Raw genomic sequence first — 13754 nt, 5'->3', positions numbered from 1 at the left:
CAATGCAATTTGACTACCAGCTGTGCGGTGAGCCGGGGTCGGAGTTTTACGACTTTTTCATCGCATCTGGGGAGCATGCATCGGCGTGCGAAAACATTCAACATACTCTCTGGTAGCAAACAAAAAGGAAACTTAGATGAGCTTGGAAGAATGTAGTGAAAAATGATGGAAACTATTGGCTATCCAACGGGATTGCTTTGGATAGCTGGTTTGACCCAGTTGAGCAGAATGTCAATCAAGCGACGATAGAAAACAGTTACTGCTCAACATTGTAGAAGAGTTGCTGAAATTATTTTGTTCGGAGCAATTATAGTTTTTCTCTTTCCGAGCAATAGTTTGTTTTCTTAGTTGTATTAAAGGTACATGTTAAAATTAATTAAAATGTATTTTTGTATGTATGTATTTTGTAAATGTAAATATTTTGATGTTTTTTGATCATTTTCCAAAAACACTAGTTTCTCAAAGAAAAGTTGTTTTTTTTTCTAAAAGTTCAACAAATTATAAAATTCAAACCATTCAATTCAATATCATTACTAATACACCTTTTAATCGTTAATTTTAGTGCAAGTATTTAAGGCTCTGCTGATGAATTTACCATATACAACAGAAAAAAACGCCTTTTGAAGAATTTAGAATGATAGAATCAAAGAATCAAAAAATTTTGACTAAGTTTTGACATACTCTAAATTGTTTCAAGAAAGTGTAGAGAGTTTTGTAACAAGATCAACGAAGACTTTTTGTAATAACTAATTTAACAACACAAACAAAGTTTTCGACTTTTGGAATGTGAGATGAAAATAAATAAGATAACCACATCTGAAACCATTATTCCCAGAAATTGGTAGATAATGCGGTTTTGTGGCAAACGAAACATTGTTTCGAATATCCAATTTGTGTAGTTGTTTTTAACCTATTTGGTTGATCAATATTTACCTTCCGAAAACGGTAACTGTCCAGATGCAAGATTTATGAGGAATAAAATAAAGATCCGCGGTTTATCGGTAGCGTGCTTTTATCAACTCTCGTAGAACTCTTCAGCAACCCAAAGAGAAAGAACGAAAAATGCCACTAACCACACCATTTGTGTATAATTTCTTCAGCATCATTTAAAATAAAACCCGCTGCCCAATGCATTGTTGGGCTGCAACGTACGTCCATTCCGGTGACGAATGAACAAAGCCCCGTTTGCTTCCCATGCAAAATTGTAAACCGGTACAAGGATTGGTTTTTACGCATCTCACAGCAAGGGAAAAACCGCAAGCAAAAGGAAACCGAAGGCAATTAGTTGCTCTCAAAATGGCAACCAAATCTGTCGATCAAGTCTCCCGGGGTGAAGTAAAGAGCGTTGCAGTTCAGAAAAATGCTTGCATTTTGCGTGGCAACCGAGCGGTATTTTCCTTACGCATTGTCTGAAACCGCTAAACATTATGTTGCAGCAAGACTGTCCGCTGTGGACGGACAAAAGATTGACTCTACCAACACAAACTGGTGACTGGATTTGGATGGTTTTTCAATTCTCTCGCCCACATTCCGTTTCTCCCTTGAAGTAGCGATCGATTGTCGACTCCATTAAGAATCTTATCCCAAAATGAACGTTAAACGCACACCGGCAGTCATCGAAACGCATTCAAACCGACCATTATTGCCAACGATGCTCATAAACGAAAGCTTCCCCACCGGTTGCATAAAGGAAGGCGAACGGCAGTGTAAACGAACACACCCACTGGGAATCGTTTCGTTTTCCCATCGTTGCGAGCCGGAGAGAAAGGTGGAAAATGTAGTAAAGGTGTCGAATAAACAAAACCCGAACGCATCGGATCCGATTAGCTCAACTTCAACACCGCGAGGCGTTATCGCCCGATCGTGCATAATGTTAGCGCATCAAATGCCGCGGTTTCCCGCGCTAACCCCGGCCGTCAACGATGGTCATGAAAACGGAATCGAAATCAATTTCCACCAGCCCCTTCGATGGGACTGGTTTGCTTTTCCTTCAGGGCTCAACGTTCCTCGATGCTTCGAAGGGAAGCCGATGCTGCAGCATTCGGTCCGGTGGCGGTTCGTTTCTAGTTTGTGACGTGGAAGTAACGACGGTTTTATTATAATTCGACCCAACCCATTAGTTATCTTAATCGCATCCGAACGAGATGGACACTTGTAGTACTGCTGAGCCCTAAGGTAAGGTGCGTCGATCGATGGGACAATCTGTTTTTCTGGCCTTCTAGACCGAGCGTTTATCTGGAGAAGAAATATTTCATCCAGAAGGAGTGTCCTTTCTTATGTACCCGTTTTTTTTAAACTCATTTTTCTTCCTTTGACTCTTAGTTAAAATAAGTTCAATGTATTTTTCAAAATAAAAAGTTTGAAAGTAATAACTTTTAAAAAATGTTTTCTAAGAATAAAAATGTGTATGTTATACCGTTTGTTAAGAGAAAGTTTATAACTGGTATCAACAAGCTTCAATAGAATCTTAAATACACCACGTAACTCGCGTCACATATCATCTCGCGAGCGAAGTTAATGAATTCATAAACTCCTACCCTCAAGGTACGTCCATTACAACGGGACCACCCAGAATCGGCCCGTGGATGCCGGCAAGCCCCGTTCGGAGCCACTTTTGGGGGCTTTGGTGATTGAATTTCAATAAAATTACCATCAACTGCCAACCTGACACGGCACTTGACTTCAGGTGCGTCTCGACGCGTGCAAGTGCAGCCATAATGTGAGGCAATTTTTAACTTCATCCAACGCGGGAACCCAAAAGACCGGTGATGAAAGAAATTAATTAGGCCAATGTTTACCCAAGACAGATGAAGGAACCCCGGGAAGGATGGTGAGGAGGTTAGGCGCTGTTAAAAAATTGCACCCAAAAAATGAGGCATCGGAGCAATAATAAAAAGGAACCACGAGCCCTTTTGGTCCTTCCTGGAGAAAACAGGCAACTGTGATGGAAGAACACCAAAGACTGGCCTTCTTCAGCAAAGTCTCGGGTTGAGGATGAAGAAGCTGCTCCTGATGATGATGCTCCTGGTAAACCTTGAACAAATTTGCAGTTTGTGCAGCCACACATTTAATAATCAATTAGTTCGTGCACTGCGCCAACCACGAACCGGGTGGCCATAAATCATTCATTGTTTGCCTTTAATTATAGGCACCAAAAGTGGGTTGATAAATGGGGAATGCGTTTTTGGCTGGAGTCTTTTTTGCGTGGTTAAAGTATAATTCAGGAAAGTGTAACAAATTTTCCATGATTTTAATGGCAGTATGAAAATGTATGAAACATTAAAATGATTCAAATGGAACACTGCTGTAATAACTTTGTATCGAATAAAATTTGAGTTAGACTTTCAAAATTATTGAATTATGGTTATGATTTCAAATAATTTCAGATAAATAATTTCCTTATGTGTATTTATTTAAAACAAGCATCTTTCACTCACTTCACCTCTCGTGACTTAAATCAATCAAAACAGCACATAACACATCACATTATAATCGTTATCAATAATCACGGTTCATCACCACCTCGGCGGCGTGGGTTCGAATCCCAACCGAGACCGGACCCTCCCCTGTACGAGAGGACTGACTATCCACGTACAACAGGGAAACAAGTCTCGTAAGCCCTTAACGGGCAGGCATGACCAAGAGGTCGTTACGCCAAGAAGAAGAATCACGGTTCATCCGTTGAATACAGAAGTGCCTCACGCTGTCCGATCAGTTATCAATTAGTGGTCGATTTTTCACCGGAAAACAACACGTCAACTACTTAACCCACCGTCTTCGTTGTCGATCGACGCGGTTATTAAAATCATCCTCGAAAAACTCACCAAAGACCGAACAAGACGTAAGATCACGAGAGTTCCTTCGATGCGCGGTGCGATCCTGACCGTGGCCTTATAATTATTGGATATTTGTTACAAAATACACCCCTCACTCTCTCTCCCCACCACCCCACACTCTGGACCGCAATAAAGCATTTCTAAAGGGCCGCCTTTGCACTTCTGCGGCTTGTGAGTGTTTGTTCGGGTAAAAGACATTAAACGCTGTCTTTCCCCTCGGTCAAAACGACCCCGGGAGGATGACTGACCGAGTGGAAAGGGCCAATTCCCGGTAGGTGCGGGAAAGATTCTTGACCGCCCGGGTAGCATTATATTTATGCTTGGAAGCGTTGTTGCTTTCCCATCCTCAGCGCGGCGGGGACGAGTGAACGAAGCAAAACACTTTCATTTCGTAACGCAACACGCCACCAAGGTTCCTGCCGGGTACTCGAGCAGAGGGAAAGGAAATCCTCATGTAGCCGGCAGCATAAAGCGTCCCACTTAGCAGCATCGATAGAAAAGATAACTATAATCATCTATGAACGTAAGCAAGCTCATCCTGGTCGCGTTCTGTAGGGCTACGGTTGTCGTTAGAACCGAACGAAAACACAGGAGTGCGTTGTGTGCTTTGCTCTGGTGTCTTTAGGTGTGCGTGTTGGAAGAAGGGAAGCGACAGCCGTACCTGCCCACAGATCCCTGGGAATATCCCAACGAGAAAAGGATCCCGCCCCGGTGTTATCGCTGCAGCAAACGGCTGATCGGAGAACGGATGTTGCTGTCGCTTTTAAAACAATCCTTCGTCCTCGAGCGAAACAAAAGGACCCTCGACCAGCTGGGCCCGGCGCTCGTAGGCAACAAATGGCTGCGCGCTCAACAGCGAGCGTTCCTTTCCGCCATAGTGGCCACATCGAGCATCGGCAGGGAACCGCGTGGTCCCCGAGGGATCGTAATGCGGGTGGTAGATTTATGAGTTTCTTTATCACACCTTCCACCGGCAGCGGCGGAATATCCGAGAAGGCCTCCAGAGCGGAGACCCGGGGCCTTCTGAAAAGCCCCGCAACGAAAACCAGCAGCATCGGAGCATCTTTGCCAGGGGCAGATGCCGGCCGACTTCTCGCATCGTAAAGAACGATAAAGAACTGGCGACACGTGAGCGAACAGCGGAGTACGAACGAAATTCCCTGGAACTCCACTCCACAATGCGCGCATAATGACGCCGAACAATGCGCAACGGAATGTAAGCAATTAAAATGGTGATTGTAGGACGCTTTTTCGAGAGTCTCTTTAGCCTTTTCAAGAACACTGCTTTGTTTGCTTGTAGCGCATAACGCTGGAATCTCGTTCGGAAAACTGGAGGATGCATCGCGTGTGCAATGCTTGAGAACATCATAGGTAGAGAAAATAGAAAAGGTTTAAAACAGTGTGAAAGTGGCTGCCAGAAATAAGTTAGAACCAGTAGCTCACGGAAATAACTCGAGGATATTGATAATACTGTGTTTACAAGTTTCTTGAAATAAAGCAAATGGAAATTTATCATTTTCATAAATTCCTCATATTTGTATTCAACGAAGATAAGACATTAAACAAGGCCGCAATCAAACGAGTAAGAACCAGCAGCACACGAAATGAACTTAAGGTTTTTAATTCTCGTACAATGTTCTAGAAGCTTATGGAAATTTGTCAATTTCAACTCCTTCTGATGTTTTCAATCAACGTGTATCAAGTAATATAAAATATTGGAAAAATCGATATAAGATAAAGACAAATACAAAACACGGAATCGACTGCCAGAAATAAGTTAGAGCTGATGAGAATTGCTCAAGAGTATTGATTTAAATGCTCTCCAACTTACTTGCCAATTATTAATCTACGTAAACTACTGAATTGACATTTTTTGAACATCTTCCTGTTTTAATTAAACAAAACTAGAGATGAAGTAATAAAACACGAGAAAAGGACAAGAACAGTAAATTAATTAATATATTAAACACTAAACTAAATAAAGTTAAATAGACAAAACTGATAAATCTCAACATTGGAATCGATGATTGTTCTTTAAGCTATTGCCCAATCAATTTCAAATGTGCTTTCATCAATTTCACCTTTTCGAAGTAATTTTAAGAAATGCTGTTAAAAAACGCAAAGAAACCCTCTTAGTATATCCCATTTCCCAACTCAAACTTTCCGTTTCGAGCTTCAGACACAACTTAAAATAATTTACACTCATGTCGAAAGAATCTTCCGCCCATATACCTGTGTATGGTTTTGGGAAGTTTTATGATCTCCGAAATCAAGAACCAATCTGCTAAGCAACGCTCAAGAGCGGCTATTAGTCACCGCAGCTTGAGGTTATTGTGACTTCATTAGCACGTACAACCCTATAATTAACGGCCACAAATTACATCCTCACGAGCGCAGGGACAACGAGCAAGAAGTTTCTCTCGACTCGATTCTTATTGCTTCTATCAATAAAGGTTTGTTTTCGATGGCAACAAAAGGTGGACGAAATATTTCCGACTCCTCCAGAGAATGGTATATCCAAATCGCCCGCATCCGTTTACCTTGCCTTCCGGCATGTCGCGTCCGATGTGGCCCTCGCCAGGGTTGCCTCGTCCTCGCCGCCTGCCGATGTCTCGCCGAGTGGCCAACAAAGACTTCTTCTGCATCCACGCGGCTTTCCTCGTCGGTCAGCTGACGGCCGAACGGTTGCTGTTCCGGCCTCGTGTCACGACTTTCGCGCCGCAGCATCTCCTCCACCGTCACATCGTCACGCTCCTTCCCGCTCCCACCAACGCCCCCCACACCCAACAGCCAGGCGCAGGCCAACGTCACCAGAACACTGTGCCACCACACTACGACCCCACCACCGTTGGCGCCCATTTTCCACGATATCACTGCCACAACACACGCCTCGTTAAGGCCGATCTTTTTCTCTTCCACGCTCTTCTCTTATCTTTCTTCACCCTGCGGACACAAATCTCCACTCTATTGCTTCCGTTTTTGCACAAATCGCTCACATTTCGCGCCAAATCACCGCTAAACGCAACGACACACACTTTCTTCTCGCAGCGTGCTGCTTTTCCTACTCTCCGTATCATTTATTCTGCACATGCGGCTTGTAGCTTATCGTGCGCGAAACATTAACAACAACAAAAACACCCTCGTGGTTGGTTAACGGTATCGAAGTTGTTCTCCATATGGACGGCAAGAAAGCGCATCTGCAAAACGAAACAGAGTGAACAGAAGATTAGAGTAAAACCATAACAGAAACGTAATCTTTTGACTTATCATTTAGAACAAGTTGCTTAGCGTTCATACATAAGTAAACCTTTGAGTAAACAAATTAAGTTTGATTTTGTAAATTTGGGACGTCTTTGGTACTTGCATGAATACTTTTGTATTAATATTATCTTGTTCGTTTTGCCCATTGTCTACTGAACTATTTCTTCTTATACCAACAGTGCCAAGGAACCTATTGTTAAATATAGGTTCAAAAATCTATTATGCTACTGGCGTCGACTTTATGATTCCACCATAAAAAAGCTACATTTTTCGCTCCCGTCGGTACCGATCGTCAAAATCATCCCCCGTTGATGGCTCCCGTCAAGCGGACAGCCGAACCATCATGAACACTAGTCGGACAAGCGTATTTATTGCTTTTGTTGGTCGTTTTTTTACTTCTTCACCTCACACCAGAACCGTAAACTTTCGACTTCATTCCGAAACTCAGTCATGCCGACCGGTATCGAACGACCGCCAAAAAGGTTTTCGGCCGAGCAGAATCAGCTGCCGAGCAAACTCGGACCAGAACGTATCCGGACGTCCCGAGGAGCGTGAGTTTGCAAACCGGTTCCTTACCGAAAACCCCGGCACGCGGAACCTTATCGCAACATGCGTATGCGGGCGAGGGAACGGTTTATTGGCCTCCCGTGTGTCCAAACATTCCAAGCAAATGGATGGAAAATTATTCAATCTTAGGCAAAAAACGCCAGACAGCGGTTTGAAATCCACTAATCTGTCAGCCGTTGGCGTAGGAAACGGACGGCGATCGACGATCGGGGATCGCCATGTGGAGTCGCTTATTTGCGGGACGAACCAAATCTTGGGGTAACATAAAACTGCTTCAGGTGTTGAAGTGTGAGCGATTTTATCTTTTAGCCTTTGGTATGTAAATGTGATGCTCAAATTATCGCCACATGAGGCTCTTCAAATTAATATTCCACAATCGACCGGAAAGGTTAAAAGGGCTTGGAAATAAAGTCACTTGGTCTCAATCGAAACCCTTTTTAAATGTCATTTCTATATGATTGGGAGTTGTTTTGAAATACCCTGTACGCAAGACCCACAAAACTTCCATTGATCAACATTACTTAGAAGAGATTCATAATTCCTATGAATGATAAAATAGGGTTTTTTCTTGAACGACTTTATCTATTCATAGCGGAAAAATGTTGTTGACTTAGCTATTATTCTGCAATGTACACAATGAATCAGAACAAGTGCCCTTTTCTGAACCTCCTCGTGTTTCTGCTCTAGTACAATCACGTTTTTAAAAAGTCATGTTCTGATTTTATGACTTGTTCATCTTTCTTGTCGTTAGAGAAAATTGTGACTGTTTTTTGTTAAAATATGTTCGTAACAAGTGACGTTTGTTTATCCATTAAATTTAGATACGCCTTGCTCAAATCTAAGTACAATCCCACTTTCGACTGCTCTCGTTTACTAACACTCAAGTGGCCAATAAATAAGTGTAAATTATTTCCCTTTGATACAACAACAGCATAATCTTCAACGTTTCTAAAGTAAAATCACATGGCAAAGAATGATCGTACCATCCACTTCGCCACTATCGTCGGCAACTCAGGCAAGGGTCGCGATCGGCATACAAAGCGTCATGCTCATCGCCTTCTGCGTCTTCGGCATCGCAACCATCATCGGCTTCGGCGTCGTCATCGGCGAAGAAAAGCACTTCCAGGCACTGACCAACGACCACGGAGACGAGATGAAAAATGGCATCGCATTGATAAGGGCGTCTATAATTACTTTCTTCGCAGCGTTCGCGTCGCAGCGTCTTGCACTTTGCCGGCCGCAGTTTCCCGATGCACTTGCGGATGCGTTCTTCACCAAACGGTGCTGGCGGCTCCTTTGCTTTGGCCGAAAAGTATCGCCGCACCCAACGGTGTCCCAATCAGGGTGTCGATGCTTTTCTTCACACAAAAACACCCTGGTTTTGTTTCATTTTTTTTTGGTGAGGTTTTCGCGCGTCCACAAGTACACTTCCTTCGTCCTCGTACTTACACCTCGGTGCCTTTCGACGCACAATCGAAGGGCAGAAAGCATGCCCTTGCACGCCCCTATACGGACATCCTAATTCACACAATTCATCTAAATTATGCCATCGAGGGCCCCTCGCACTTTTTGTTTTTCGTCCGGACGGAACGATCGATGATCACGTTTAAAAATTACTGCTTTTCCTCGCGCTGCACGTTTCGATCGTTTGCCGCGTGGAAACCTACCGACATTCCTTTCATGACGTCTTTCAGGGCATTTCGGCGAAGGTAGAAAACAAAACAGAACAGTGTGGATTTTCGAAAATTACTCGCACCGCGTGTTGCACTTTTTCCTGCACTCGACACACCGCTTTCTTGTTGCATTAAATCAACGCGATCGGTTCGCCCCGACAATGGGTCGATATTTTCTCACGCACAGAACCGTGTTACCTGACGGAGAGCCCTATTTTGCAGCATCAACCATGTATTGTATTTAAGATTTCCTGAAAACGCGTTTTTCACGATCAATCGCACGCACGCACAGCCGGTGACAACATGCCAAAAAAACGGTCGCCGTTTGCCATCCGTCGTCTGTTTCGCACGTTTGCAATTCACTCGCACACGGGATTCGGCTATTTTAAGCTCCAGTGGGCCACAGACCGTAGTTCAACTGGCGGTGCTCGGCTAAGGTGGCCAACAGTTTGTCAAACACCCTGCACTCCGTCGCCGAGTTCGATGTTTTTATTTTTCTATTTTTCAGCAATTACTTGCAAACAAAACCGCGTGAAACGCGCGCCATGCATGCCACCAGCCAGCGAACGGCGAACAAACGTACTCGCGAACCGTACGGTTTCAAGTCCCGACACACACTGATCGTGTGGACGAAGATTTTCATCTGCCACTGATGGCGCACGATCGTCCCTGCATGAGGACGACCGACAGAGGAAGCGAGCGCGCCTAAGACGAGAATGAGAGAGCATCGAAGCGAAGTGACTGAAAAGCTGCGGAAAGAAAACTTGGGAGTGGACGTGTGTTCTTATGTTTATTGGTATGTTTATGTATATGTTTTTGTTTTGTTGAAATGTGTTTTATAGAAACCAGCTAAACAAGTATAAATGTAAGCCATAGATATTTAACTTCAAACCAATACAATGCCTGTAAAAATCACGCTTGACAATTTACTGCAACAAAATCGGTACCTTTAAAACCAAATTAATTAGAAAACCCCATTTTGAAAGTCAGTCACTCGTCCCTACGATATATTTTCGATGGATAACTAACGGGATCGACATCTCCTTTGCCATTCAAAGGTTATACAAATGTAAGCTGGGCAAATGCTTGCATGGAATGTTTTATGGGAAAGCTAAAGTTGGATGCAAGAAGCATAAACTTGCTGCATGCTTTTGAGTTTCAGAATCCGAGTCGATTTCAATTCCTGTTTTAAAGGAATAATTTGAATTAAATCGCAATGTAGATTGTGTTGAAATAAATTGGAGCATGAGACACTCTACTTTATTCTAGAAAAAATAATGTCAACCGTCTAAATTAGAAATATCACATTATATCGGTTCATTTTTCCTGTGAAACAGCTGCTGGCTGAATTTTTAATTGAAAATCAAAATGGCGTGCTGAACAGTGTAAGTTATTTTAAGAAACCCCCGCTTATCAGTATGCGGCTGTTCTCGTCCAACTGCACTGATAAAGTAGTTGCGGTCTTTTGCATGCGCTAATGTTCAGTCATCCGTTAGCAATTAACCAGGCAAGGTCGGGTTTCCGTGTGTTTCTGGTGTGGGGCACAAACGGAGGTTTTAAAGTGGTGGAGCTTATAACAAAAGTAAAAATATTGCCAACATTTGAAAGAAAATTTAAAATATTGCAGTTTCGTCACCGAACATGTTCTGGAAAGAAAAATTCGTTATTGTTGCGTTACTTTGCTTCCATCAATGTTTTCTACCATACGTAGCAGCGTTCGGTAAGGATTGTTTAAGAATAACTTACACATGAAAATATGTGAAAGGATCTTACTACACAATGTTTTCAGACATTAATGGCTTCAAAATCGCTTTCAATAAAATGCGCGGAGCACCGACCATTTTACCAGCAAGGAGCGAAATAACTCTCTCCAAAGATGAAGAACTTTGGGTGAACTGCTCATCGTCCGAAGACATAACATGGCTGTTTGAAGAGTCCTTTCTAAACATAGCAAGTATTACTGATGATCAACATTGCGCTATTTATTAATTAAGCGTTTTAATAAATTTTACCATTTACATAACATCAAAGCAAAATGTAAAAAAAACCGATAGTAACAGCGACGGCGAGTATCGTAGTTCCATTCACATACCGAAAGCTAACGAAGAACATGTTGGGCAGTACTATTGCATTAAGAAGAAAGCAACAGACTTACATGGCAAGCACAAACCTCACCTAGACGACCTGGAGTCTCAGTTTGATGCAACCAGTATCTATGTGTTCGTAACGGGCCTCCAGAACACCATCGTCCCACAAACAGAAAAAACAATAAAAAGCGACATAGTCGACGGGCTGGACTTCGTGGTGCAGTGCAAACCGACCGCAAAAGATGTCGAAGTCGAGTTAGTCACTTACAAAGAAGTAAGTAATGCCTAATTTAAGGATCACATTTTCTGCTTCATACATTTGAGTATTTTTAAACACATTTTTTCAGAAGAACCCGGTTGGGAGACTCGTTCGAAAGAAGGGTATTTATGTGGATTTCGATGGTTTTAAAAATAAAACGGAATATTTGTGCCGTGATAAGGATAGGCATAGTAACTTTATTTTGCTACAAACAGAATATATGGGTATGCGTGTCCTGCAAATTCCATAAGTTGATGTGGAGGATAAACTGTTACGAAAATGTTACTTACAGTACGTCCTGATCGTATGCACCCACTTCATATAACAAGCAAAGCGGGAGCCCGAGCCGAAGCCATTCGTGAAAGGATCGTTCCTGTGGGTCGATCGATCACACTTACATGCAGAGCAGCAGTATGTCCTAGTAATCCGACGGACATCTCCTGGTACCATGATGCTGAACCTATAATACCAGTAAATAGAATTTGCAGAACCTATTGAACAGACACTCCTGTGCTAAATAAATCATGCTTTTACATCCTCACAGAGCCGACGAATACACATCGGTCGAATGAGCTACAACACCTCATCAGAAGACTTTTGCTTAGACACCATAAGCCAAACATTGACCATTGAAAGCCTCACTATGGATGATGCAGGATCGTACAAGTGTGTAACTACTGACACAATCACTGATGAAACCCAATATGGCAACTTCAAGCTGTTCGTACTGGACCTGAAACCTAAAATCCGTCCAAGCAACCGTACCTCCCGTGACTATTGAATTCTTGTCTAAAATTCATCGCTTAGTAGGAAACAGAAAAATAACAAACATAATTAAGTTTTTTTTGCGGTACATAATTATTTTTTAATCCCTTGAATTGGTTAGAAAAAACCCACTTTGAAACTCAATCACTCGTCCCAACGATATATTTACGATAGATAACTAACGGGATCGACATCTCCTTCGCCGTTCAAAGGTTATAAGCTGTGCAAATGCTTGCATGCAATGTTCTATGTGAAAGCTAAAGTTGGATGCAAGAAGCATAAACTTGCTGCATGCTTTAGTGTTTGAGAATCCGATTCGATTTCTATTTCTGTTCTCAATGGAATAATTTGAATTACACCGCAATGTAGATTGTGTTGAAAATAATTGAAACATAAGACACTCTATTTTACTATAGAAAAAGTAATGTCTACCGTGAAAATAAGAAATAAGGCTTGGTTCATTTAGAAATGGTACAGTTTGTTTGAATGATAGCGGAGTCCCCAGTCGACAAAAATGAACAATTTTTACAGAGCTTGGTGACAAAAGTATATACTTTAGTTGGTCAAATTTTCACGCCATTTGGTTATTCCTGCTCCAAGATATTCGGCATGCAAGAGGAGAAGCGAAAACTAATTGTGCACAACTATCTGCAGAATCCATCAGTGTCATCTCGGGAGCTGGCAAAACGGTTAAGTTTGCTAAATCGACCGTTGCGTGAGTGATTAAAAAGTACAAGAAAACACAGACGAGTGCCCGTAAGGTGCAAACTAAGCGATGGAGTGGAACCGTGAATCGTCAACTGTGGTTGAGAGTCATTTTGAAAATCAAAGCTAACCCAAACATCTCGCACTATAATTTGGCCAAAAATCTTAACGCCGACCGCTCTTCTGAACGGCAAATCCAACTCCAAGAAGGCTTTAAGTGTTTTCGAGTCAGCAAACATCCAAATTGAAACTTGAAACAAAAAACAATGGTCAAAAACCGGGCTCGGAAGCTATACGATCAGGTGCTGACCAAACCACATGGTTGCATTTTGATGTACCATGGAACCTATATTTAAGTCGATTTTAAACAAATTTCGAGCATTAAATTTCATAAGGTTTATGCTCGTGCCAACGTCCCCAAGAGGCTCAAACTTTATTTCGCCGACAAATTCGCTAAAAAATATGATTTGGCAAGGATTCTGCACATGTGGCAAAAAGACCACCGTGTTTGTGACGAATAAGAACATGAATTCGGACTTATATAAGAAGGAGTGCGTTATGAAACAAATTTTGCCATTTGTTAGGTGTTAGGATGGTCCAG

The 13754-nt window shown here is 42.4% G+C and overlaps 1 protein-coding gene across 1 annotated transcript in view; it reads right to left on the bottom strand.

The window, feature by feature from the left end:
* LOC131264141 (laminin subunit alpha-1) overlaps positions 1-6695 on the bottom strand; it is a 94230-nt gene extending 87535 nt beyond the window's left edge. Inside the window, exon 1 of the mRNA XM_058266429.1 lies at positions 6377-6695. Coding sequence (XP_058122412.1) covers positions 6377-6695 — 319 coding nt within the window. The remainder of the gene's footprint in view (positions 1-6376) is intronic.
* Positions 6696-13754: the final 7059 nt, after the last annotated feature.

Source organism: Anopheles coustani, chromosome 2, assembly GCF_943734705.1.
Source record: "Anopheles coustani chromosome 2, idAnoCousDA_361_x.2, whole genome shotgun sequence".
NCBI lineage: Eukaryota > Metazoa > Arthropoda > Insecta > Diptera > Culicidae > Anopheles > Anopheles coustani.
This window is presented reverse-complemented; position numbering and strand designations above follow the sequence as displayed.